General features: G+C 36.5%; 1 protein-coding gene across 9 annotated transcripts in view; it reads left to right on the forward strand.

The window, feature by feature from the left end:
- The first annotated feature begins 162 nt into the window (after positions 1–162).
- The window catches only part of CSGALNACT2 (chondroitin sulfate N-acetylgalactosaminyltransferase 2), a 41,212-nt gene continuing 13,932 nt past the window's right edge, over positions 163–27,442 (forward strand). Inside the window, exons 1-6 of one of the 9 annotated variants that reach the window (XR_005833167.1) lie at positions 163–344; positions 13,765–14,702; positions 16,944–17,160; positions 18,515–18,616; positions 20,247–20,405; positions 21,876–21,997. Coding sequence is in view for 7 of the 9 variants with exons in the window: in XM_040624073.1 (XP_040480007.1) it covers positions 14,042–14,702; positions 16,944–17,160; positions 18,515–18,616; positions 21,876–22,054; positions 23,622–23,716 (1,254 nt within the window). In the remaining 2 variants the exon portion in view is untranslated. Of the gene's footprint in view, positions 345–479; positions 623–13,764; positions 14,703–16,943; positions 17,161–18,514; positions 18,617–19,488; positions 19,581–20,246; positions 20,406–21,875; positions 22,055–23,621; positions 23,717–27,442 lie in introns of those variants that run through there. The other 8 variants (XM_040624076.1, XM_040624077.1, XM_040624073.1 and 5 more) reach the window with 8 other exon arrangements.

Here is a 27,442-nt window from a genome sequence, read left to right on the forward strand (position 1 = left end):
ACACACACACACACACACACGCATTTTCAACAGATAATCGATTAATCAATACTGTATGCCAGTTACTGAGCTACCTAAGCCTGGCACCGGGAGCGGGCGGGGAAAGTGGGCGGAGCTAGGGCGGGGCTGTCGGGGTTGGGTGTGGGCGGGGCGGGGCGGGCGCGCGCCGCCGCGGCAGCCTCATTTCCTCACGCGCGCCGGAAGTGGCGGTTGTCGGCGCGTCGGCGTGTGGTGGTCTTCGAGGCTGTGGTAACCCCTGTGCGCGGGCGCCGCCGGGATATGCCAGCGGCCGGGGAGGAGGCGGCGGAGCCGCGGCGGTGGCATTGCGCGGACTCGTGAGCGCGGTGAGTACTCGGCCCCACCCGGCCTCGCCTGCGCGCGGCTCTCGCGGCTCGGGCTCGGGCCCGGGCAGTGCGGGCGCCGGGGCGCGGGCGGAGAGCTGTGGGTCCCTGTCCCGGTCGGGTCATTTCACAGACTGGCCCGCCGGGGGGCCCTGTCCCGATGGGGTCGCCGCCTGGACAAGACCTCGGGAGGCCGCTGCGGTGTTAGGAAAAGTCACAATTTTTCGGAACGGTTTGAGTTCTCTTTTGAGAATGATGCTGTCTGAGGACCGTTGGTTTGGGTGTGTTTTATTTTTATCACTTTTTTTGGGGGGGGGCTCTAACTCACCACCCTCTCTGCTTCTCTCAGTGCGTAAACTTTGTAGTCAGCTGTTACCTCTTCACGGCGTTGACAGCAGCCCCCCGTTGTATCTGCCAGACGCCTGGCGCCTTTAAAGATGCACATTTGTGTAGGAATTAGCGGGGCCGAGGAGACTACGGACAGGGAGCCTCTTGCATTTTCAGTCTTCATCTGGAAAATTGCGCTGTTCGTGAACAGCTTGCGGAGGAATAATTTGGAAACGCAATAGTGATGCTTTTATTTGTGATGACATTATTGGCAGAATGAAAATTTAATTATAAATCTTAAGCTTTTATCCTTCATCCTGTTCTTGAGATTTATATGCAGTGTCCGGATATTTAACCTCTTTGAAGGTTCTCAGGAACTGGGTCTTCATTTTTGGTGGAATTAATGTTATCTTTAAATGTTGTATTAAAACAGTACTTCCATACTTGGAGGTGGAGAACCAAGTATTTTATGACTCAGAATGTTAACCTTTATTTTGTATTATTATTCTGATACCATTTGTTTAAAATTGCCTTATGACTAAAAGAATGTAAAAAGGATGTTCGGTTTCCAATATTTAGAGCTAAATATGGTTAACTATTCCAGTATTTATTGAACATTGACAGTTTGGAAATTACATTTTTTTCTTTTTTATTGAGGTATAAAATACATATGAAGTCGTCAGGTACATAAATCTTAGTTGTACAGCTGAGTGGATTTTTATATATTTACTAACTTGTGTAACCACAAGCTAGACCAAATTATACTTATGGAACATTTCCATCATCCCAGGAGTTTCCCTCTACTTCTTCCAAGTTTTACTCCTGCCACCCAGTCAGTGTTGATTTCTGTCATCATCTCTTAGTTTTGTCTGTTTTGGACTTGATGTTAATGGATTCATGCAGAATGCTTAGCACATTGCTTGTGAGAGTCACCCGTGATGTTTCATGTATCAGTAGTTCATTCTCTTTTTTATTGCTGTTTAATATTCCATTGGTATGACTATTCTTCTGTTGATGGATATTTGTGTTTTCAATTTCTGTTATTACATATTTTGAAGAATGCTATGCACATTCTTATAAATGTTCATGGTGAACACCTGTGTGCATTTCTGTCAGCTATGAAGTAACGATAAGGTAGGCAGAAAATTGTTTTAACCAACATGGAGTCTTTCTTTTTCAGTAGAATTTATTATTTTAACTTCTATAACATTAAAGATTGGTAAAAAGCATAACTGTTTTGAGTTCAAGACTTAAGTGATTCATTACTGTATTACTATTTATTTCTTGGGTTGCACACCTATGACAATCTTCTACCAGACTGTCATTACTTGTTTAACTGTTAGATAAGTCTGTTAGAGCTGGTGACAGTCTGTCCCTGAAGCTTATTGCATAACACTTAGGTAAAAACTGTGTTACTCAAGTTGGTGGTTGTTAGGGGAAACGAAACACCAAAAGAATAGGACTAAAAAATGGTTTGAAGAATCATGGGATTGCAAGTCAAAGACCTTATCTTGTTGTTGTCATACTACACAAGTACTAGGTGTAAATGTAAACTTGAATTATAGGGTTAGTTACAAATGTGAATTTACTGCAGGAGTACAGTGATTTCCATGTATACTGAGATGCTGATATATTTTTAATGGGGTCAGACAACAGAAATAAGTAGCATGTGAGAGATAGATACATAGAACTAGACCTGTAGCAATGGAGTTGATGTAAGGAATAGAAGAAAAATTAATATTAGGATGCTCAGATTTGGGAGGGCATCATACCTGTTGAACATACATCTTGAATATTGAAAAGTAGAAAGTAGGAAAAAATAGCTGTGACATAGAAAATAGATCCAGAAGAGTCAGTGAACATCTAATAGCAGTTCCAGGAAGGAGTAGAAATTAGAAGAGGAGAAACAATCAGAGAGATCATGAGGGTAGGAGTATCCAGGCCGAATCTTGGGCATCCAGAGCCAAACAGAAAGATGTATCAGGAAACAAAGTACTGGCAAATGTATATCAGCCCTTCCCTCTCTGGTCTCCATTCATCTGTGTAGTGGGGATGATCAGTAAGTATACTTGATTTTCAGCAAGCTTATAGAAAGATGTGGCACGGATTAAGGGTTTCTGGCTAGGCTAACAGCTTCTATTCCCCATTCTCCTCCCCTCGCAACTCACCGTAAATGCCAGATTTCCCATTCTTACCTTATGGTAGAATGTCAAAAGAAGAAAGGAAGGAAACAAGGAAATTTCTCTGAGTAGAAGTATCTGACTAGACAGTCGATTCATACCAACAGTCTTAAAAGAGTATTGATAGACACATGTAGATACATTCCAATGAAATTTGTGAACTTTATGGATAAATTAATGTACAATCCCATAAGCTTCCAAAGAGAAACATATGGTTACCTATAAAGGAGTGAAAATCAGATGTGCACTTAGACTTCTAATCTGGAACATGGACTGTTACGGTGGAACAATATTTTAAAAAGTGCTTATGAGACATATTTTGAACTAAGAAACTTGTCTGTAACCAACCTGTCATTCAAAGTGAGGGCATAATAGGGACCCCTAGGTGGCACAGTCAGTTAAGCATCTGACTCTTGGTTTCAGCTCGGTTTATGATCTTGGGGTTGTGAGATCAAGCCCCGTGTTGGGCTCTAAGCTCAGTGAGGAGTCTGCTGGAGTTTCTCTCTCCCTGTCCCCCTCCCTGCGCTCGTTCACTCTCTCATTCTCTCTAAAATAAATAAATTTTAAAAAAAGGTAGGGGCAAAATAAAGTCATTTGCACCCACACCCACAAGGAATACTGGAGGATGTACTGTATCAAGTGAAAAATTAATCCAAGAAAAATAGATGTGGAATTCAAGAAACAGTAACCAAAGAAAATAGTATAACTTATTTCTTAACTCCAAGGCATTAATAACCATAGCTAAGACATGTAATGCAATGCTAAGGAAGGATCCACAGACTAGTTATAGTTTAAGGTCTATAATCTGGAACAAATACTTAACATGATTTTAAAAGTTGGTTGGCAAGGTGGGAAATAGGTAAAGACATGTTGGAAGGCTTATCCTGAGCAAGCAAAAAGCTATAGATACTGACCAGTTACATGCTGGAATGAATACTTAAGGAATTTTGACTTAGCAGTTCCATTTTCAGAGATTTATCCTATAGGTGAAATAACATGTTTCCACATGTTATGCTGGGATGTTTAATAGTGGCAGTAGGTTTGGCAGGATACACAAAAACTGATGAAGAGAACTGGGCCTATGGGAGAGAAGAGAGAGGTTTCACTGTATACCCTTATATCATGTTTAATTTATTTCATAGAATTTTAGAAATGTAAAAAAAATTTAAGACTGTACGAAAATGTAAAGATTCAGAGCACAAGTTGCCAGGTGTGGCCGGTCACCTATTTTAGTATGACCTGTGACCTAAGAGTGGTTTTTATATTTTTAAGTGCTTCAAAACAAAAGAAGAATAATACTTGGTGACATTAGTTATAGGTAGTTCAGATTTCAGTATCCATTGGAATACAGCTATGCTCATTCATTTATACATTTTCTGTGGCTGCTTTTGTGCTCCAAGGCAGGGTTGACTGGTTGTGATATTTACTACATGGCCCTTTACCTGAAATGTTTGTTAACCCCTAGTTTAGAGCCAGAAATAGACCTCCATATGTACAGGAATTTTGCTTATGATTGAAGTGGGATTTCATATTTAGTGACAAGAGCATGGATTATTAAATAAATTAAAGAATTGCCTATTTGAGAAAATAAGTTTTATTTTAGGATTATTTCCAGTAGGGAAGCTAAAATGGAGAAGTCATGCAGGAAGAGACCATTTGACTCCATTGACAACAACAACAAAACAAAACTTTACGTAAGGGAAATAACACCTAACACTTATTGAGCACTTAATGCTTCTCATATTTTACTTGACTAATTTTACAATAACACTGAAAGGTTGGTTCATAATTATTCCTGCTTAACAGAAGAGAAAACTGAAGTTTATAGAGATTAAAAAACTTATCTATAACGAAGAATTAGCAGTAGAGCAGATATATGAATTTAGCCTGTCTGGCTCCCAAGCCTATTATATGGACAAGACAAACTAAGAGAAATGTTCATAATCTGTTAATACCATTTTATAGGTATTATCCATGTCAACACATCTGGGTCTACCTCATTCTTTTTAAATATTGTATAAATGTCTACAGTTTACTTAATCTTTCTACTTCTATTGCCATTACATATAGCAGTAATAAACGTCTTATGCATGTGACTATATACTAGTATTAGTATTTCCATAGTATAGAGTCTTAAAATCTTAAAAATTGAATTGTGAATTGCTGGATTAAAAAGCATGTGCATTAAATTTGTCCTCCAAAAAATAAGGGGTGTGTGTGTATGTGTCTATTTTTAGTTTATCTTTAATCAAAGGAATTGAAACATCTTGGAAGGAATCTTGGCCATCCACACAAATTACCTCATTTTATAGGTGAAGGCCCGATAGGTTAAGTATTATGCCCAAGATTACACAGCTGTTACACGATTTTTTTCGTTGTTTTTCCTGTGCCACAGGCTGCTTTTGACATGTTTTTCTGTTTTACCTGTAATGATAGCGTGAATATTACTGTCATTTGTTTTGCTGAAATCTGGGTGCCTTGAATGTAGTTAAACCCAGAAACACTTCTCAAAATGATCTATCTGGTATTACCTGTTGTTAGCACCCAACACAGTGTCTATCATAGTTAATTTGGACAGCTATAACAAAGTACCATATACTGGCTTATGAATGACAGAAATTTATTTCTCTTAGTCTGAGCTCAGGGCACCGGTATATTTGAGTTCTGGTGAGGGCCCTCTTCGGGGTTATAGACTGTCAACTTATTGTATCTTCACATGGCAGAAAGAGGGCTGTGTTGCTCTCTGGGATCTCTTAAGAACACTAATCTCATTGAGGAGGGCTGCATCCTCATGACCTAGTTAACCTCCTAAAAGCCTTGTCCCCTAATATTACCACGCTGGGGGTTAGGATTTCAACATATGAATGGGGATTGGGGAGAGAAACATTCAGGCAATTGCAGTGCCTAACACACACTACGTACTCCCAATATTTTTTGAAATGTACTACCTTCTGGTGATCAGTACTTTTATTTCTAAATACTTACAAGCCATTTATTCAATGACATGTTTAAAAAAATCCATGTATCATTGTAACTAGAAATAAAAGGTTCTAATTCCTTCCCTTATAAATATTGATAATTCATAATGTTTTAGCTTTGTTTTTCTGATGGTGCTTATGTTTTCCAGATAATTTTGTGACTTTTTTTGTGTAAAAAATGAACTAAAAATTATAAATTTAGTGTTTGAAAACTTTAGTAAGAAATTGTACAGAGATTTAGGTAGATTATACAGAATAGAACTTTTAAAGTAAATGGATTCAAATGGATTGTTTGTATTTTGCAAAAGGCAGTAGGTTACTCTTACTGCAGAAGTTATTTTGTCACACTGCCATGTAAGTATCATGGAAATGATGTATGAAATATGTATGAGTAGTACTATAAAATTATAGAATCAAAAGATTGAGTAGAAACTGCTCGAAGCTCATAGTGTTATGTAGGGAATAATGTCATAGAATGAATTGAGGTTTTTTGTTTTTAGAATGAACTGTGTTGGGCACTCTTCTGTTGTCTCAAAATCACAAGGCAAACAGAGAAGATACAATGAGACCTTCAGAGTAATATGAGTTCTACTTTTTTTAGAGTGGGTGTTGCTTAATTTTTTTTTTTTTAAGTAATCTCTACACCCAATATAGGGCTCAAACTCACAACCCCAAGACCAAGTGTTTTATGCTCCACTGACTTAGCCAGCCAGGTGCCCTTCTTATTTTTGTTTTTAAATCCAAACTTGGAGTCAACAAATCTTCATGCTTATCTTAATGAACAAAATGGAGTTTTCTTAAAAATGCTTCTTTGGTGCTACTACTAAAGCTAAATCTGATATGGTTTTATTTTTTAAATAGCTTCATTGAGGTATACGTGACATACAATAAGCTATACATATTTGTATGATTTGATAATTTGAACATATGTATATACCTGTGAAATCATCACCACAGTCAAAATGATAGACCATATCTATCACTCCCGAAAGTTTACTTGTGCTCTTTTAGAATTGCTTCCTGTTACCACTTCCCCGACCCCCACCTGGTCCCAGGCAACCACTGACTCATCTGCTTTCTGTCACTACAAATTACCTTACATTTTCTAGAATTTTATATAAACGTAATCATACAATACATACTCTTCTGTTGTTGAACTTCTGTCACTGAGAATAATTACTGAGATTCACCCTTGATGCATGTATCAGTATGGCTATACCACAGTTTATTTATGCATTCACTTGTTGATAAACATTTGAGTTGTTTCTAGTTTTTGGCTGTTACACCTAAAGCTGCTATGAGCATTTAGCGTACAAGTCTTTGTACGGACATATGCTTTCATTTTTCTCAGATAAATATCCAGGTATGAATGATTTAATCATAACTTATGTTTAACTTGTTAGGAAACTAAAACCATTTTACATACCCACAAGCAGTATATGAAAGTTCTAGTTCTTCCACATTGTCATCCCAACACACCGCTTTTTAATTTTAACCATTCTAAAATTAGCCATTCTATGTAATGGTATCTCATTGTGGTTTAACAGTGTTGAACATTTTTTTCATGTGCGTATTTGAAGTGTTTGCTCAAACATTGTGCCAAGTTTTAAGTGAGTTATGTTTGTTATTAGTGCATTTTGAAAGTTTTAAGTATATATTCTGAATATAAGTCCTTTATCAGATATATGCTTTGCACCTATTTTCTCCAGGTCTGTAACTTGTCTATTCATTCTCTTAACAGTGTATTTCAAGGACCACAAGTTAACAAATTTTGATTAAATCCAGTTCATCAGTAATGCTATTACTGTTAGATCAAAGAAGACTTTGCCTAACTTAAGGTCACAAAGATTTTCTCCTTTGTTTACTTCTACTTTTATAGTTTTAGGTTTTTTATTTAGATCTCTGATTCATTTTGAATTATATCCTAGTGAATGTGAAGTAATATCTCACTGTAGTTTTGATTTGTGTTTCCCTGTTGGCTAACGATGTTGAGCCATCTTCGCATGTGCTTGTAGGCCATTTTTAATCTTTTTAGAGAAATATCTAATCAGATCTTTTGCCCATTGGGTTATTTATCCTTTTAATATTGAGTTGTAAGAGTTCTTTATATATTCTAGACACAGATCCCTATCAGATATATGATTTACAAATATTTTCCCCCATTCTGTAGTTGTCTTTTCACTTTATTGAGGATATCCTTTGCAGGACAGAAGTTTTTAATTTTAATGAAGTCCAGTTTATTTGTTTTGTCTTTGGTCCTTTAGTGTCATATCTAACAAATCATTGCCTAATTGAAAACCACAGAGATTTACGCTTATGTTTTCTAAGAGCTTTATATTTCTAACTTTTACATTTAGATCTTTGACCCACTTTGAGTTAATTTTTTAATATAGGGTGAAGTAGGAGTCCAGTTTCATTCTTTTGTATGTGAATATCTGGTTGTCCTAGCACCATTCACTGAAAAGACTATTCATTCGCCATTGGATTACCTTTCCACCTGTGGAAATCAGTTGACTTAATGTGAAGGCTTATTTCTGGGCCCTAAATTCTATTGATATATATGTCTATTCCTATGCTAGTACCACACTGTCTGATTTATTTATTTATTGGGGGGGGGGGCAGAGGGAGAGGGGACAGGGAGAGGGACTGAGCAGGGAGCCCAAGCTGGGGCTCTGTCCCAGGACTTTGGATTTCAACCTGAGCTGAAGTCAGATGCTTAACCAACTGAACTACCCAGGCATTCCCAAATTAATTGATTTTTTAGATGGTAAACCAATCTTGCATTTCTCAGATAAATCTTACTTGGTCATGTTGTATACTTTTTATGTGTTGGTGGATTCAGTGTACTAATATTTTGTTGAGGATTTTTGTGTCTATATCATTTAGGAATATTGGTCTGTAGTTTCAGTGTCTTTTTCTGGTTTTGGTATCAAAGTAATACTGGCTTCATAGAATGAGTTGGGAAGTGTGTTCTATTTTTTGAAAGAGTTTGTGAAGAATTGGTATTAATTCATATAAATGCTTGGTAGAATCCACTAGTGAAGACATCTGGGCCTGGATTTTTCTTTGTGGGTAGTTTCGATTATTAATTTAGTCTCAGCATAGGTCTGTTCATATTTACTATTTCTTCTTGAGTCACTTTCAGTTGTTTTTGTCTATATTTTAAAGGGATTTAAATAATTTGAAAACTTATCATTATCCATATTGTTAACATTTCTGGTTTCTTCATTGCTTTGTGTAGATTCCTATTTCCATCTGGTATCATTTTACTTCCACCTAAAGAATTTGTAGTGCAGGTCTGATGGTGGTGAATTCTTTTAGCTTCTTAATGTCTATGAATTATTTTCTTTTGAAGATTTATTTATTTGAGAGAGAACTCATGCGTGCATGTGTGGGTGGTGGGGGAAGGCAGTCAGAGGGAGAGGGAGAGAGAGAAAATCCCAAGCAGACTCCCCGCCGAGCCCAGAACCCAACACGGGGCTCCATCCCATGACCCCGAGATCATGACCTGAGCCAAAATCAAGAGTCTGACAGTTAACTGACCGAGCCACCCAGTGGCCCAAGAATTATTTTGCCTTTGTTCTTGAGAGATACTTTTTCTGCATATAGAATTCTAGGTTGACATATTTTTTCTTTCAGTTCTTTAAAGTTTTTTATGTCATCTGTGTCTCTGCTTGGTTTTTTGGACATGAATATCTTTTTAAATACACTTGTAACCATTTTAATCTTTTTTATTGAATTCTAGCATCTGTGTCAGTTCTAGATCAGTTTCAGTCATTGATTATTCTCATTATGGGTTGTATTTTTATTTTTCTTTGTATGCCCCATCATTTTTGTTTGGATGTTAGACATTGTGAATTTTATTTTGCTGGGTGCTAGGTATTTTTATATTCCTATAAATATTTTGAGGCTTGTTGTGCAGTTACTTGAAAACAATTTGATCCTTTCAGGTCTTGCTTTTAAGATTTGTTAGGCAAGACCAGAGCCATGTTTAGTCTAGAGTTAATTTTTTCCCATTACTGAGGCAAGACCTTTATGAGTACTCTACCCAATGTCCCATGAATTTGAGGTTTTCCAGTCTGTCTGGTAGGAACATGCACATTATTCCTGGCCGTGTATGAATGCTAAGTTCTGTGTCCTTTAATTTTTTTTTTTTTTTTTAGCTTCAGTTAGTTTCTTTATATGCCTGCACTGGTCTGTGCCCTGCTCAATACCTAAAGGGTGTGCTCTTCAGATCTCTGGAGTTCTCTCTCTCTGCACTCTCTCTTCTGGTACTGTATCCTTTCAACCTAGCAGCCTTGGTCTCCTCAGACTGTCAGCTCCATCTCATCAACTCAGCAAGTCAGCTAGGCTTTGCTTAGGAGGAGACTCCCTGTGGTATGGCCTGGAAACTAAGGCAGTAAGCTGGAAAATCGTTTGTTTTTTTTGTTTCTCCCAAGGATCACTGTCCTTTATTACCTAATGATCAGTATCTTGAAAACCATTGTTTTATATTGGGAGGGTGGATTCTGGATTTTATTGGTTGGTTTTTTTTATTGTTTCAGGTACAGGAGTAAATCTGGTCCCTGTTGTTCTATCTAGGCTATAAGAGGAAGTCTCTTTAGTCTGGCTTACAGAGTAAGAAAATTGATGGCTTCTAAGGTTTCTTTCAACTCTGAGATTGTTGATTTTGTATTGCATATCTTTAACAGCTCATTTTCCCATCTCCACAATTATCTCATTCTCTCCTCACAACACTTAACTATTTGCTCTTTGTGCATAGAAAGTTGCTTGGGATTAACTCTGGGTTATGAATGAACTTTGTTTATGATATAAACACATTACATAGAATGATGGCAATCAAGGTATAAGAGCTGAAAAATGGATGTTTTCTCCAACATACTTAATGTATTTAGAGCTGTTATGTAACAATCTAGTCCTCTAGGATTTGGCTGAAGAGTTCCCTTCAGGAACTAGGCAAATAAGACTTTAATTGATATCTTTTATTTTTAACAACCACAGAGGTATGCAAATAACATTTATACTCTAAAGTAATTACAGCAACTTTTCTTTCGTTTCAGTGGGTAATACTCAATTGTAAAAGATTCAACTGTAAGATAAGCATGTAAGGTATCTTAAAACCTGTATTTTGCTTAAGGGAATGGAAAATGAAGAACTTGGTTTTAATAATACCACTTAATAGTTATAAAACCTTACTTAAACCTTTCATTTTTGAGCTTATTGTTCCTATCCAAAATGAAGATAATATCCACACCATTTTAAAAGGGTGACATAGGAAATGTATAAAAATACTTTATAAACCAGTATTCTTCAGGATTTTTGGACTGCAGCCCTCTTACCAATACATTTTATGTAGAGATCTCATACATATACATATATATAATTGCAATACAAAACTTACTATTATGTGGTATACACTGATATTTCCTGTTGTATTTCATTGAAAAGTAAACCTTTATTTAGTAGTGACCCATTAAATGGGTCATATCTCACAGTTTAAAATGTTTTGTCTATATAAAGAATAAAACTATGAAGTAACATATTAATAAAAGGTAGAGGTACTTAGATTACATACTGTTAGTTCTGTTGTCAAGTTTCATTTCAAAATAGTTTGAGTATAGTATAGTTAAATCATATCCAGTGTTTTTGCCATTAGCATCTTTGCCATAAGCATTTTTGCTGCATAGGTAATTGGCCAGAAAGCAAAATCGTGAGAAAAAAAAAAAGGACATTTATTAAAAAGGACATAATGAAACATGAAAAATGAAGAACAAAATATAAAGACTTGTAAAATACAAAATATTTATATTAAAATGTGTTTAGATCCATGGCAATATTACATAACTGATTTTATTTTGTGGATTGTACCTAAGCACTTGTCTTCAGTCTTTTGTTCATAGTGTTACACTTTTATTTTATTTTTTTGCTTATTGATCCATGCCCTTGGTCAGCATTGCAATTTCTTTTTTCACGAAAATTTTGTCCTTCATTTTTCCTTCATTTCAAATCTAGGATACATATTTGTAACTGAGCTTTCTGTTGTATTGTGAAAGCCTTTTCCACTGTTGTTTGTTCTTGGCATATTGTCAGGTGTCCATTGATAGACATTCCAAAGTTCTATTGGAAATGTGGGTCCAAAACTCTGCCACTGTATAGATCATTATGAGGGCTAAGCTTTATATAATATAAAAATGGGAGTACCACGTCAATGGAGAAGTGAAACCAAACTGTCATCCAGTTGATGAAACCAAGAAACTGTCAAACCAAACTGTCAGCCAGTTATTTTTTAATCTTTTACAGCAGAATTGCCTTATGGCCTATTAGCTATGCAGTGAAAATGCTTGTGGCAAAGATGCTTACACCAGAACTACCTGGAACCTAGTTAAATATGTATAACTTTATTAATAACTAATATAAGATTATGACTCTACATTTTCAGTTTTAGTCTTTCTTTTCCCTAATAAGCAGGCTAGTTAATAACTTATAAATAGTTAAAAGAGATACCTCTAAGTTTTATCTCTCAAGTAATGACATTCAAGTCATTTCTTATGCTAAGAATTATGGGTTTGAGACATGGTAAAGTCCTAGGATTAATATTAACTTTGCATCCTTATTTTTTAATTAGATACTGCTCTTTATAAAATTTTTTCCTGTTTTTTCTACATTACTTTAAACAACCTTTACAATCAGTAAAACAGATGCCATCACATTAAAACTTCCTTATAGTGAATTAAAATTTTCATGATACTTGGTTATCATTTGGTTAATCAAAGTAATAAATGGCTAAGGGTAGTTAAGTCCATTATTTTTGATCTACTAGCTATAAGGAGCTTGAGTCTATCCTACATTTTTATTCAGATATGTGCCACAAGAAAAAAGAGAAAAAGAAAAAGGCATTCAGGCTTTCCTAATCATGAAGAAGGTGACTAGGACTGATGTTCCCCAGTGAAAGACTGCTGGAGTATCACATATCCTTCCTGACAAATACTTTGTTAGAATGAAAATTCTCTCTGCAGCAGAGGCCTCCTTTGCCTCCTGTCTTCTAAATTTAATGTTCTCTATTTATAGAATTAAGCATCCTTAGTTTAAAAAGAAATACGGAAGAGCTCACACAGCTGGTTATGGTATGAACAGTAGTGTGTGATTTTACATTTTTAAATGGTTTTTGAATTTTTTTCCTGATAGATAAACAATAAAATGGTCACGTTTTTTTCTTTAAATAGACTCTAAACCTTTCCAGACTTGTAGGAAATCTGTTGCTGTGTAATACAGTGGAAAGAATTATGTGATCTAATGCTCAAATAATCTATGGGAGGACTTTGGATGTAAAAATGTTTCTTAATGTGTTTTCCAGATATCTGTGACCTTTTGGAATTGTCCCTCCCCTCACACACACACTTAATTTTAAGGCTCTTATATTGGTTGGGTTCAGCCATAGAAATTAATGAAGTAGAATGCTTGAATTGAATAAACTGGAAGAAAATATCTCTCCCTAGTAAGCCATTATCAATATAACAAAAACAATTTATGGAAACTCAGTTCCCAAATGGTGATATGCTCTAGGTGGGAAATGACATATTAATGTAAATATGTTAATAAAGAGTTATAGTATTATAATTATCAAATAATTAGAAATAGTAGTATCTATGTAACACAAAGTATGTTAAACATAATTTTAATGTTTCTTTGATTCACTCAGGAGGTTATGGTTGTGTAGACATTCTGGTTAAAAGTATTGCATGTGTCATTTTAGTGTTTTGTAAGATATTTTTCTTAATACTTTCTCCCAGCATTTACAATATAGAGTATTCTACATTGTATTAGCACCTCTCATGGTGTTCTACGTATAGTAGTCACATCGGTAAGTTTACCAAAACTGCCAACAATTTGATATGCTAAGGAAACAAGATTCTGATTGATTCTATCTGTTTCTTTCAGAAAAATCACCACCCATTTAATGGAATTTTATCTGATTCTGTAGATCAGATTTCTTTATTCTGGATATCATGATAACAATACAGGAAGTATGTACTATTTCTCATTTCTGCAAGTAGTCTTCACTGCTGAAAGAAGAAATTTTTTAATCTGTAGCAGAATTCATCTTGGTCCATCTTTAATGGAAATTCTGATTTTGTTTTTAATTTTTGATAACCTTTTGCTAAAGGTATGAACAACCAAAGAACTTACCTTGTTAGGCAAGTCCACATTAATAAGAATGCCTAGAAGAGGATTGATTCTTCAGACCCGGACCCACTGGCTACTGTTGGGTCTTGCTTTACTCTGCAGTTTGGTATTATTTTTGTACCTTCTGGAGTGTGCCCCCCAGACTGATGGAAATGCACCTCTTCCTGGTGTTATTGGGGAAAATTATGGTAAAGAGTATTATCAAGCCCTCCTACAGGAGCAAGAAGAACATTATCAAACCAGGGCTACCAGTCTAAAACGTCAAATTGCCCAACTAAAACAAGAATTGCAAGAAATGAGTGAGAAGATGAGATCATTGCAAGAGAGAAAAAATGTAGGGGCTAATGGCATAGGCTATCAAGGCAACAAAGAACAAACACCTAGTGATCTTTTAGAATTTCTTCACTCCCAAATTGACAAAGCTGAAGTTAGCATAGGAGCTAAATTACCTAGTGAGTATGGAGTCATTCCCTTTGAAAGTTTTACCTTAATGAAAGTATTCCAGTTGGAAATGGGTCTCACTCGCCATCCTGAAGAAAAGCCAGTTAGAAAAGACAAGCGAGATGAATTGGTAGAAGTTATTGAAGCTGGCTTGGAGGTCATTAATAATCCTGATGAAGATGATGAGCAGGAAGATGAGGAAGGTCCCCTTGGAGAGAAAATGATATTTAATGAAAATGACTTCATCGAAGGTAATGTGAAAAATATGTTGGTCCATAGTTACATTAATTGACAATGCTATTATTCTATGCTGGTAATATAAGTCAGTCATTATTTACAGTGTTGAAATATTTGAGTTTTTACCCACTGCATTCCACCAAGAATTTGAAGTGGCTTTTTAAAAAAAGTTATAATGCGACCGTAATAACATAGAGGACCAGGGAAATAGAATAAATCTAAGTTTATATAGAAAAATACTGTATAGGGCTCAAGTTGAAGGGCTCTTAGGGCTATGTATGTATTTGTACACGTATGCTTTTGCATTCCTCTCTTAGCTGGTCTTGATGTTCCTTTTTTGTATTTTTCAAAATGTATGGACTAAGGTTCATGATTTGAAAACCATTTGATAAAGGAAAGAAAAAACCCTAATTTAGTAGATTGATGGTTATTCTATATTTTAGAGGGAGGAGAAGCACATGTCAGAACATCAAGGGGGCATATATAGTTTTGAAAAGCATATTTGGTATTTGGAAAAGTAAAGAAATAACCTATTTTCCTAATACAGACTGCAGAAAGGGCATGGGATGTATACATATCAAGATGGAGTATGACTCAAAAGTTGAGGAACACTTCTGTAAACTTAAGATATTTCCTGATTGATAGAAATAGAAATACAGATCCCCACCCATCTCCATCTTAATACTTCCTGCTAGATATTTAATTATAAACTTAAAACCATTTTGGATATAAATCTCTCTTGAAAGTTCTCTTTGCTTGAATTATGAACAGTATACCACATGTAGTTTCTTTGGCCTTGAATCATCATGAATGGTACTTGCTATACTACAATATAGTAGTACCTTGAGACCTTTGGAGGCCATCAGGGAGGGCATTGTGCTTTTCCATGGTACTGTAGCTGTCTTCGTTGTAGCCACTTCTTTTCTCTGTTGTCACTTACTGCAATTTTGGATGGGTTGTTTCTCTCAAAAATTCTTCTAATTTTTCTGCAAGCTCAGCTTTTTGTCTTTTCACCATATTTGTAGCTTATGGCAGAATTGAAAGCTGCTGAGAAAATAACTCACTAAATATAAAATGTCTTCACATCTGCCTTAAAAAAAAAAGGAAGCCATGTCAGTTATATATTCTACAGCTTCTGCTTATCTTATAACTCTTTTTGGATTCTTTCACTGACAGGATTTTTCTCTGCATGGAACATATTTTGTCCCCTACTTTTCTTCCACTCTGCTACCCTCCACCCCAGCAAAAATAAAAAATAATTACTCATTATTCAGTAACTCCTATTCCTTTTCCAGACTTTAGCTTAGGTGTCACTTCACTTAGAAGTCATCTCCAACCTGCAAGTCTTAAGATAACAGTGCTTCCTGTGTTCTCTTGTAACCGCTACCCTGTGTCCCCTCCCACAGCACTTGTCATAGTGTATGATGTTTCCCATTTCCTAATTTGGAGTTCCTTTTAGGCTGTAAGCATCAGGAGAGAGTGGATTGGTCTATCTTGTTCATTGTTTTATTCCCGGATATTGACTGACTCACACATCTGTAGGGCTTCCCTCTCTCCTGAATGTCACACTTAAAAATCAGATTGCCCAGTAGACTTCCAAACTTTTCTCCTGCAGGTATCTCAGATCACCATGTTTAAATCTGTACTAATTTTTCTTTGTCTGACTTCACTCTCAGAGAGGGAGAGAGAATATGTGTGTGTGTGTGTGTGTGTGTGTGTGTGTGTGTGTGTGTTTGTAGAGTGAAATATATATCAGTATATTGTTTTTATTTCCTTATTTTTCTGCCTCCCTCACTAGACTGACTGTTCCTCAAAACCAGGACTATATAGCCCTCTTTATACCACCAGTGAGTGACACAAAGGCCCTCCATTTATTTTAGTTGAACTGAACCAAGCAATAGAAGTTTTGACTCTCAGGTCTAGAATTCAGTATTGGTTGAAGTAATTTATTTTCATCATATGATTACTGTGTCAGTAGGCTCTACTATGAAAAAAGTCATATGTAAAAAGGAATAATTGTGATTTGGAGCATATTTATGGATTGACTAATAATAGAGCAGTGAACATTTTTTTAACCTCTCCTTTTAAAGAAATAATTGTTTACAGCTGTACAGTGGGGATAATTATTTTCACAAAATGATTAAAAACACTACATGTCTGGTTTTGTACTTTTGGTCTTTGAGTAAAATCAATATTCACATCGAATTTATAAACTTTGACATGGAGACATCTTTGTCCCTAACTCTTTCCTTTAGGTTATTATCGCACCGAGAGAGATAAGGGCACACAGTATGAACTCTTTTTTAAGAAAGCAGACCTTATGGAATATAGACATGTGACCCTCTTCCGCCCTTTTGGACCTCTCATGAAAGTGAAGAGCGAGATGATTGACATTACTAGATCAATTATTAATATCATTGTGCCACTTGCTGAAAGAACTGAAGCATTCGCACAGTTTATGCAGAACTTCAGGTAACTCTCAGGGCTTAATGATTTGGCTAAACACTCCTAAAAAATCACATTTTATGCAGATTTATTTAATTTATCTTCACTGAATGTGATTACATAGAATTACAGAGTAATTTTATAGGCTTTGGGGAATCTTAGTTTTTGATAGTGTCTTTTTTTTTAAAGCGTGCATAATATATTGTTATTGACAGTTTGAACTTTGAAGTAAATTGAGAGTGACAACTATTAGACACTACAGTTGATGACCTTTATAATTGTGTGTGAGTTCATTTTAGGACGAGTTGAATTTTTAAAAGCAACTTTATTGAGGCATAATTTACATAAAATAAAACCCACATATTTTAAGGATACAGGTTTCATGACTTTTGACAAACCTGTACACTATAATTGCTTTCCCAATACACATATAGGACACTGCTATTTCTCCAGAAAATTCCCTTGAGAACAATGGAATTTTAAAATTGAAATAAATTTTAGAAACATAAACATTTAACTAAAAATGAGTTATTCTGTCTTGAGAAGCAGAGACTTTAACAATTTTTAAAAGAATTTTTTCCTTTTTTTTGTCAATAAATTTGGATATTTTAAAATGCTGAAGTGTTAAAAAATTAACAAGTATGTATTAGGGTAGCTATTTGAGGAAAGTTTTGCCTTTTTGTTTTAATTTAACAGTTGCCATCTTTTTAATATTTTAATATGCTAGTTTTAATGCTTTATAATCCCAGTCTTTATTCTTATATTGAAATCATTGGATTTAAAAGTTAATGCTGTTCTGTAGCAGAATATCTAGAAATCATGCTTCCAAATGAGTTTTGCCTGTTTGAAATAGCTCACTTGAGATCTGATTTCCTAAAGCATTTTTTACTGCTTTTCTTGGAATTGCTTTCAGATGCTACATTATTCTTTACAGTAAGTAATCTCAGCCATGGCAAATATTTATTCCTTGATGGTAGGTATAATTTCTGGAATTAGCCAGTCTGAAGACAAAATAACTCTTGACCAACAACTTGAATATTTACTAATTTGGTTTTGAACTGATTAGACTTCTTTCCTTTAGTAGCTTGTAATTTGCTTCTGAAGGCAATACCAAAGCAAAAGTTCCAAAAATATTTTGAAATATGGCAACTTCCATGGACCTCCAAGGGCTATATTCATGTGCTTATGTCGTTATGTGTTTGCTCTGATACCTTTAATAATTCAGCAATATTGCCATTTTTATATTTACTTAAAGTTTCATGCAGTGTCATTCTAAATGAGTAATGCCTCATTCGTTTTGTTAAAGCTTCATGTGATTGCTTTCTGAATGAGTAGTTCCTTATATTTTTTTTGAATGAACTTTATTTTTCAATTCTGTTAGGGATGTTTGTATTCATCAGGACAAGAGAATTCATCTCACAGTGGTGTATTTTGGTAAAGAAGGACTATCTAAAGTCAAGTCTATCCTAGAATCTGTCACAAGGTTGGTGAGCCATGTCCAAATTGAAATCCTTGATTATATAACATTAGAAAAATGAGAATTTCAGATATTTAAATGAGCTAATTTTTAATAGCTGCTATTTAAAAGTCGGCTGAGTGCATGAGTGGTGGTGCTAATAAGTTCCTCATTTCATCCCTCAGTTCACTCATGCAACTCTAAATGATTCGTCTTCCCTGTCCTTTTGGCAGACAGCCTGGCATGATCTGGGTCCTCCCACTCTGTGGCCCACCCACCTTCTGTTTATTTGCCTCCATTTATTACTTCTTCATTCCCTTCTCTAAATCTAATCCCTTCACTTTGATATCATCTCCGGAGCTTTTCTCTCACTGTCACCTCTCTTTCCTTCCATTTTCCCAAGTTCCTTCTTCTTGCCCTGCAAATGATGCTTAGGTCTCTCCTGTCCTTAAGCCACCACCACCTGACTCTGTAGTACCCAGTAGCTACTGGTAGGTTTCTGTCCTTTCATAGCTAAACCTCAAAGAACAAAAGTTCTCTAATCAGGCAACTCATATAGTACCTGGCACATAGTAGGTACTCAGGTTTGAATGAATGAATTAGTAATTCCTTAATACTCCATTATTAATTCTATAGCTTTTCAGCCTTTTCATCTCTAAGTCATGGGCCCAAAGTTATGACCTAACTGCCAAATTCAACCTTTTCTCTGTCATCCTCTTTGATCGCTTTTTTACATTTGATGCCTAACCAGTACTTCCTTCTGGACACGTTCCTCTGATGTTTGTAAAATGTATATATTTTGTAAATGTAAATATGTTACAATGTAAGATATTAGGTTGATTGTCTTTTCCACCAAGCCAACTCTGTATCCTTTACTTGCTTCTTTACCTTTCTGCTAGTTGTGGCCATTCCCTAAGAGTCCAGATTTGGCCGTCCATTCTTCTCGAATCGTTCAACTAACATTCCTTGAGTCCCACCGACTATGTTCCAGGTACACTGCTCGGGAGTCTGACTGGGGTGGTTGGAATAGATGGGCACAGAAGAGGGTGTTACAGTCCCTATCCCTAAGGGACTCTCACAGCACACATATAAAAAAACAAATATTGTCTTTTCTTCCCCCTACACACTAGCTGCTTCTCCTGGTGGCCCTCTTTCAGTTCAGACTAAGACCATTTTCATGATTACCTGGGCTTAATGTCTGAAGGCTAGCATCTTTCATTCTTTACCTCTGGTCAGTTCTTGCTTACTGTTCAGGACCTCTTCCCTGTCCTTTCCTTGCTGCTGCCACCATCCTAACCCAGGTTCCCCCTCCCTTTATTTCTTTCCTTCTTTTCCCTCTTAACCATTTTCAGGTCACCCACTAAGTGCCAGGCACTTATATTGGTATTACTGAAACTGTCCCTGCATTAATCAAGACTCCATCAGTGGCACATGATGGAAACCCATCTTGAACTTGATTAAGGAAACTGGGAGTGTTACGGAAGAATCTTGGATAGCTCCCAAACTAAAGGGATTATTACAGCCAGATTTGGGGAAGAAAACCAAAACAGCTTTGATATCTTAGGGACTGGAACCAGAGACTTGAATACCATGAAAATTCTCTTATTGTCTTCTTGTCTGTTTTTCTCTGCATGTTGACTTCATTCTCCTATTGCAGATTGGCTTCTTCCACATGTGAGGTATATGGCTGTTGGCGGCTTTGGGCTCACATCTTCTCAGCTTTGCCATCAGAGAGGAAAGAGCTTTCTCCCAGATCCAGTTGAGAAAAGCCCAGGGAAGGAGTTTTGCCCACTCTTGAGCCGGTCACTATGGCCAGGTGGGGTGGGGGTATTGTGATTGGCCCAGCTTGAGTCTGGTCCCCGTCCCTAGGAAATTACTGTGGTTGGGGTGTTCTATGATTAGTTCCTCCACTGGGTGCTGGGAGTGTGAGGTGGTAATCAGCAATTTTCCCAAAAGAAGGGAGAGATTTATATCCCATGAGAAGGGTAGTGTGGGCATTCAGAGCATGTGGAGTCCACTGTATAAACTATTTGAGACTTTGCTTCCATCTCTCCATTCCCCATTCTATACTGTTATAAAGAGTAATCTTCCTAAAATGTCCCTTTTTGATCTGGCCATACCCTAGCATAGCTGTTGTCCAACTTTAACATCAGACTCACCTGGAGTGACTTGTCCCGAGAGAGACAGATGCTCCGCATCACCCCTAGTATCTGATTCAGGGGCCTGGGGTAGGGCCCAAGAATTTGCATTTCTAATGCTTTCCCATGGGAGGCTGATGCTGTGGGTATGGGGACTTCACTGTGAGAACCACTGCCCTGGCAGAAAAATTCCTCCTTGCCTCAAAGACACTGACCAACTTCTTTAACTTCTCACAGAAGGCACTCCTCAGTCTGACCCTTTTCTGGTCTTCTCTCATTGTTCCTATTTTAGGATCCCTTTGTTCTAATGCAGTTTGTTTAATCCCTGTTCTCTAAAATGCTTTCTACTCTCTTACCTCTTTGCCTTTGAGAATAATTAATTGGAATAACCTTTAAACTCACTGCTGAACTCAGGAATTTAGTCAAGGCATAACTTAAATTCTGCTTCTAACATCTCTAGTCTCTAACTACTCTCAGACAAAAGCAATCTTTTTTTCTCAGAACTGCTGTTCATTCATTCATTCAGCAAATATTTGTTGAACTCCTACTCTTTGAGGAGGTACACTGTATCCACAGTAATGAACAAAACAAAAATCTCTGCTCTCATGGAGTTTATGTTCCAGTGAGAGGGAGACACTCGAACAAACATGTCTGGTGGTGCTGAGGAAAGCAAAGCTGGGCAGGGGGATAAAGATTAAAGAGAGGGAGGTCAGGGCAACTTCACAAATGGTATGAGGGGGATCCCTCTGATAAGGGGACATGTGAGCAAAGATCTGAAAACACAAGAGCACTCTTTGAATGTTCCATTCATATGGAATGCATTGTTTATTACCAAACGTTATGCCATTTTTCCATGTGTATATTTCTTATCTCCCCAATAAGTTTTTAAGATCCTGAAGGGCAGTGACCTCTCAACACTTTTTAAGCTCACATCACCAGCATGCTGCCTTGGATATGGGCATTTAGTGGATATCTGTCCCTGATGATCATACAGGTGAAGCTGATCATTTCCTTTCCCTGTATGACCGTAGAACCAAAATAAAAAAATACTTGAAGTGTAAAACATATTTTGTAAGTCTTGTTGAAAGAAGAAAGTTGTTAAACTTTAAGTGGGACTTATCCTTTGTTGTATATGCTTTTCCTCCTAGTGAGTCTAATTTTCACAATTACACTTTGGTCTCATTGAATGAAGAATTTAATCGTGGACGAGGACTAAATGTGGGTGCCCGAGCTTGGGACAAGGGAGAGGTCTTGATGTTTTTCTGTGATGTTGATATATATTTCTCAGCCGAATTCCTTAACAGCTGCCGGTTAAATGCTGAGCCAGGTGCGTAAAATGTTGGTAGATGAACTGAGTGTAAAAATTTAGACAGTGTCAGCATGTCCCATATTTTGAATCAAGTTAATTATGTTTTCTTAAAGTTATATTAGGCATACTTTACTGGAATGTTAAGTAGAAAAGTGAAAATTTGCCCCTCTGAAGTTCATACCCCTGTTCTGTTGTGGCCAAATTCCATTGCCAAAATTTGAATCCAAATAAACAAAAGCAAAGAATATGTCTTAAAATTGACAAGGAGGAAGCAGCACTTATCAGAAAAAGAGCCAAGCAGACAATCTGGAGATGTGTGAGAGAAGCACTCTACCTCAGGCCAGTGGTGCCAACACAGGGGCACACACACAAAGAAGCCTAGAAACAGATGGTGCTTGGTGTCCATACTATGTATTTGGCGATCATTTACTCTACTTTGCTTTATGTTGTAGTTATTTTTTGAAAATGTATGAGCAAATGACATTTTTATAAATCATATTTTAAATGTGAAAAAGAACTTTTCTGTGCCAAAAAAAAATCTCCCAGTAAAAGTTTTTGTGTAGAACTATTCAAATCATGCAAATTATTACCCTATTAATTATTTTCATTAGGGATAATTGTCAGGAACTCTTTGAGCGCCTAGTGAATACATGAGGGTTAGGTTTACCTTTGTTACACCAGACAGCATGAAGTTCACAATGTGGAAGTTGAAGGAAACAAACATTTGCTCAGTGTAAAAGAAATATTTTAATGTCTAGAAATAGATTTGCCTCTGAGAATTGAGCTTCCATCCCTAAGTGAGTTTTAACGAAGGTGAGATGAGCACCTAGTAGAGTTCTTGTAAAAAGGCTGCCACGTTGCCACAGGTACTTGACAGTTACTGAGCACTTCATATTATCACGTCTGACTGAGGCCAGTCTTAGCAGGGGGTTCTCTGTGGAGGGGAGGTGGATTCCTGAGTCTACACCCTTCACTGCTATCAGTTTGAATGCTAATGACAAGATTTTCTGCGGAGGCTGTTAGGTCAGGTATTTTTAACTCTTCCCAACTCTTCCAAATCTTACCAAATCTATCTACAATTTTATATTTTAATTATTCTATATAAATCTGTTCATTGTATAGTATTCTTTGGATTTACTGTTTCTATGATTCGTTTTGGAGGGTGGATTTAACAGACATTTCTAAGTTCTTGGTGATTGTCAGAGGTTAACCTACATCTAACTCTGCTAATTAGATGAAATGATGAGTAATAAATTGCTCACCTATTGAATAACTGGGCAAACACCTTTGTGTATCTCTCCAAAATCAAAGGGAATAAATGTGTAAAACAGCCTTTAGTCTGTTTTTTTAGTCTATTTTAGGTTATAATTTTGTAGCTTGGCCTACTGATATGTTATAAAATCATCGTTATGTTCATCAAATCAGCATGTTGTTTACTAGCCTGAAAATTGACAAAATACAATATTGATAAAGTCATCACATATGACCAAAGAAATATCAATATTAAATATTGATAACGCAGTAGTGATCAGTCTTTTGTTTTATGACTTCGTTGTACAATGTAACCATATATTTTAATTTATAGGTAAGAAGGTGTTTTACCCTGTGGTGTTCAGTCTTTACAACCCTGCCATTGTTTATGCCAATCAGGATGTGCCACCACCTGTGGAGCAGCAGCTGGTAAGACTCACTGTCAGTTATGAAAGGCCACAAAGATCCTTGCTAGGTTCCTTTATGTTTGTTTCACAAGTAGAAAAGAAAGTTTCCATAAAAAACTGTAGTTATTTTTTCTAAGATTTTATTTATTTATTTATTTATTTATTTGACAGAGAGAGTACAAGCAGGGGGAGCAGCAGAGGGAGACGGAGAAGTAGGCTCCCCACTGAGCAGGGAGCCCGATTCGGGGCTCAATCCCAAGACCTAGGGTCATGGCCTAAGCCAAAGGCAGACATTTAACCGACTGAGCCACCCAGGAGCCCCAAAAAACTATGGTTATTATAAACACATTTTCATAGTATCCTTTACCCCTCCCCCCATAAGATGCTTTCGCACTTACTGTTTTAGAATTAAGTATCATTCTAGAGGGGGAAAGAAAACGTTAGGCCACAGAGAAAACTTAATGTTGTAGAATATGAAGATTTTACAGTCACTTCTGCCAGTGCATTTTCAATAATACTAAAAATAAATTTTAATTTTAAAAATCTTACTAACTAGAAATGAAAACTACAAAATAAACTAAGAAGGAATGATATTCTGTGGGAAATTACTTAAAAAGTCATGGAGTGGAAATGCCACATAACAGAACTACAGTTATTACTAGTTATATAAGGTTATTTATTTTAAATAAAAATATTATGTTGGAATAATTTAGATTTACAGAAAAGTTGGAAAGATGCTATAGAGCATTCCTGTACTTCACCCAGTTTTCCCTCAGATTAATATCTTATGTAACAATTTGTCAAAATTAGAAAATAACATTGGTAAGTTACTGCTAACTTCACTGTAGAGTAGGATTTCACCAGCTTTTCTGCTAATGTCCTTTTCCTGTTCTGGGTTCCAGTCCAGAATACTATACTGCACTTAGTCTAATCTTTTATTGTTAATATTCAATAAAAATGGAAACAAATGAACTAAGAAGTCAATTTAAGATGTTAAAAAAAATGAATAACTCTGAGGAAAGAAAGATAAGGCAGAAATTAATGAACCAAAAATAATAGTTTGACTAATATATAGGAGCCTATTCTTTATGTGCAAAAAAATTTTTTTTAACCAAAGTGGGCATATTTGAGGTAAAAAGGAAAATACAACAACTGGGAGAAATCAATTTTATGATGTAAATTTTTAAAATTCTAAATTAAAGATTTGAGAATTTATAAACTATTAACACAAGCAAAGTTTGTGTTAGCATCTTAAAAGAGATGGAAGCTCTGAAAAGACTAAGAGCCACTTAAAAAATTAGAACAGTTATCAAAAAAATTACCCTGCAGGTGCATAGGTATAATGTTTTACTGGTGAGTTTTTCCAAACTTTCGAAGAACAAGTTAAATTAGTACCATATGATCTACTTAATAAATTTTATGAAGCCAACATTATCTTCAGACCAACACCTGGCAAAGTGTCTGTATACACACACCCCTCTACCTAATCTGTAGGCCAGTATTAGGAATATAGAAACAAATGGGATCAAAATGACAAACTAGGCACCCATATTTGCCTTATCTGACACTCTAAATCCTTTGTAAAAGTGGATTACTTAAAAGAAAGAAGTATATTAGCATTGGAAAATGAGAGAAGTGCCATTGGTAGAAAATTTTGAGAAATTTATAAAAGATGGCAATAGTTGGCATAGGATTGATAGAGGAAAGAAGAATATAGAACATGTTCAGGAGAACACAAGATGGGGGCGCCTGGGTGGCTCAGTCATTGGGCGTCTGCCTTCGGCTCAGGGCGTGATCCTGGCATTATGGGATCGAGCCCCACATTAGGCTCCTCCGCTGGGAGCCTGCTTCTTCCTCTCCCACTCCCCCTGCTTGTGTTTCCTCTCTCTGGCTGTCTCTCTCTCTCTGTCAAATAAATAAATAAAATCTTAAAAAAAAAAAAAAAACCACAAGATGGGGCTGCTCTGTATCCTCTGAGCTCATAGAAGACAGAGTGGTGGAGTACATATTCTCTGGGTGTATGCTAAGCAACAGGCATCACAGGGATTGGACTGCAGACTGTGGCAGTGTATGTGCTCCCTGGAGCAAGAGAGGCAGTGTAGGGTTTTGGGAATATTGAGTTGTAGGATGGATAGGGAGCCCCAGGCTCTGAAAAGGAGCTGCTGTTGGCACATTGTGCCCAAGACCACATTCGGCCCCTCTTCCACTATTACTGGAGGTAGGCCCCTGTAATCATAGCTAACAGCCAAGGGTTTTTGAACAATGATTTTTTTTAAGTATGCTCCACACCCAGCATGGAGCCGAACACAGGGCTTGAACTCAAGACCCTGAGATCAAGACCTGAGCTGAGGTCAAGAGTTGGATGCTTAACTGACTGAGCCTCCCAGGCGCCCCGAAGAATGATTTTTGAAACAAAAATCAGTAGCAATTAACTGAGAGTAGCCCAACCAACACTATGAAAGAGAGGCACCAAATTTCAATAAACAGAAAAGATAACACATCAGAATATGAATACAGAATGAAAACAACCTTAAGATAAATATGTCTTTAGGGAGAGAAAACATTAAATTCATAAGACCAGATTTGTTGCTAAAAAAGGTCAACATGGAAATTGTGAAAATCTAAAACTCACTAAATGGGCTGAATAGTGGAACAGTCACAGTTGAAACAAACTTGTAAACTAGAAGACAAGCCACCTGGACACACAAAGACCAAGAGATAATGTGAGGGAAAAATTGAGACATGAGGAATCACTCAAGAAGCCCCCAAAATTGTTAATAGGAGTTCCAGAAGGGAGAGAAAAGAAAGAACAGACAGTGGAGGAAATAGAAGAAAACTTCAAAGAGCTAAGGAAAGACAAGTCTGGCATTTGAGAACTTATCTACAAAGGAGTAAGAATCAGATTGGCATTTGTCTTTTTTTTTTTTTTTTTGATGATATTGGTTAGAAGACAATAAAACAATATCTTGAATGTTGTGAGAGAAATAACTTTAATTCTGTAATTTATATTTGACTTATTTGAGGACAAAATAGATATTGTTGAATATTCAAGGACTCAGAGTTTACTTCTTATAGATCTCTTCAGCAGAATGTGAAATGAGCCCATTTGAAAGAAGACCTGAGAATAAAACAGTTGTCACCACCACCAAAACCCCAGGAAACTTTTGTTTAAAGAGTTGTTGATGAAACACATAGTAAAAAAGAAATGAATAGCAATTGGGGATTTAAAATTCAAACGGTGCACACAAATGTGTATTACCTAGCTCTGTCCCCTGAGAGGACCTAGAAGCAGTAATACCCCAAGAGTAACAAGCATACGCAGCTCCCAGATCTTAGTGCAGGGACAGGAAATCAAGGAGCCTGAAGCTCCAGAAAGTAAGGCAGTACTCAAAAAAACAAAAGGATGAGGGTGTGTCAAAGGGACACAGGAGCCTGAAAGAACTCCCAATGGCAAAGTTGGAACAATTTGAGCAACAAAATAAATAACATAGTACTGGATTGCAACCCCAAGCATAAAATAAATATCCATGAGTCCATACTGTTATAAATAAATTAGTGAGTGAATAAATAATAATAATAAATCAATGGATAGACAAACTGATTAGAATAACAGTAGATAAGGGAGAAGAGCTAAATCTTTGCTACAGAATTCCGAATAACTTATCTAGATACTTTCTTTTCCAGTAGGTGGAACTAGGTGACTCACTTCTAAAGAATTGAGTATGGAAAGAGAACTAACTTCTCAGTG

The sequence above is a fragment of the Ursus maritimus genome, unplaced genomic scaffold (genome assembly GCF_017311325.1).
Source record: "Ursus maritimus isolate PB19 unplaced genomic scaffold, ASM1731132v1 scaffold_7, whole genome shotgun sequence".
Classification (NCBI taxonomy): domain Eukaryota; kingdom Metazoa; phylum Chordata; class Mammalia; order Carnivora; family Ursidae; genus Ursus; species Ursus maritimus.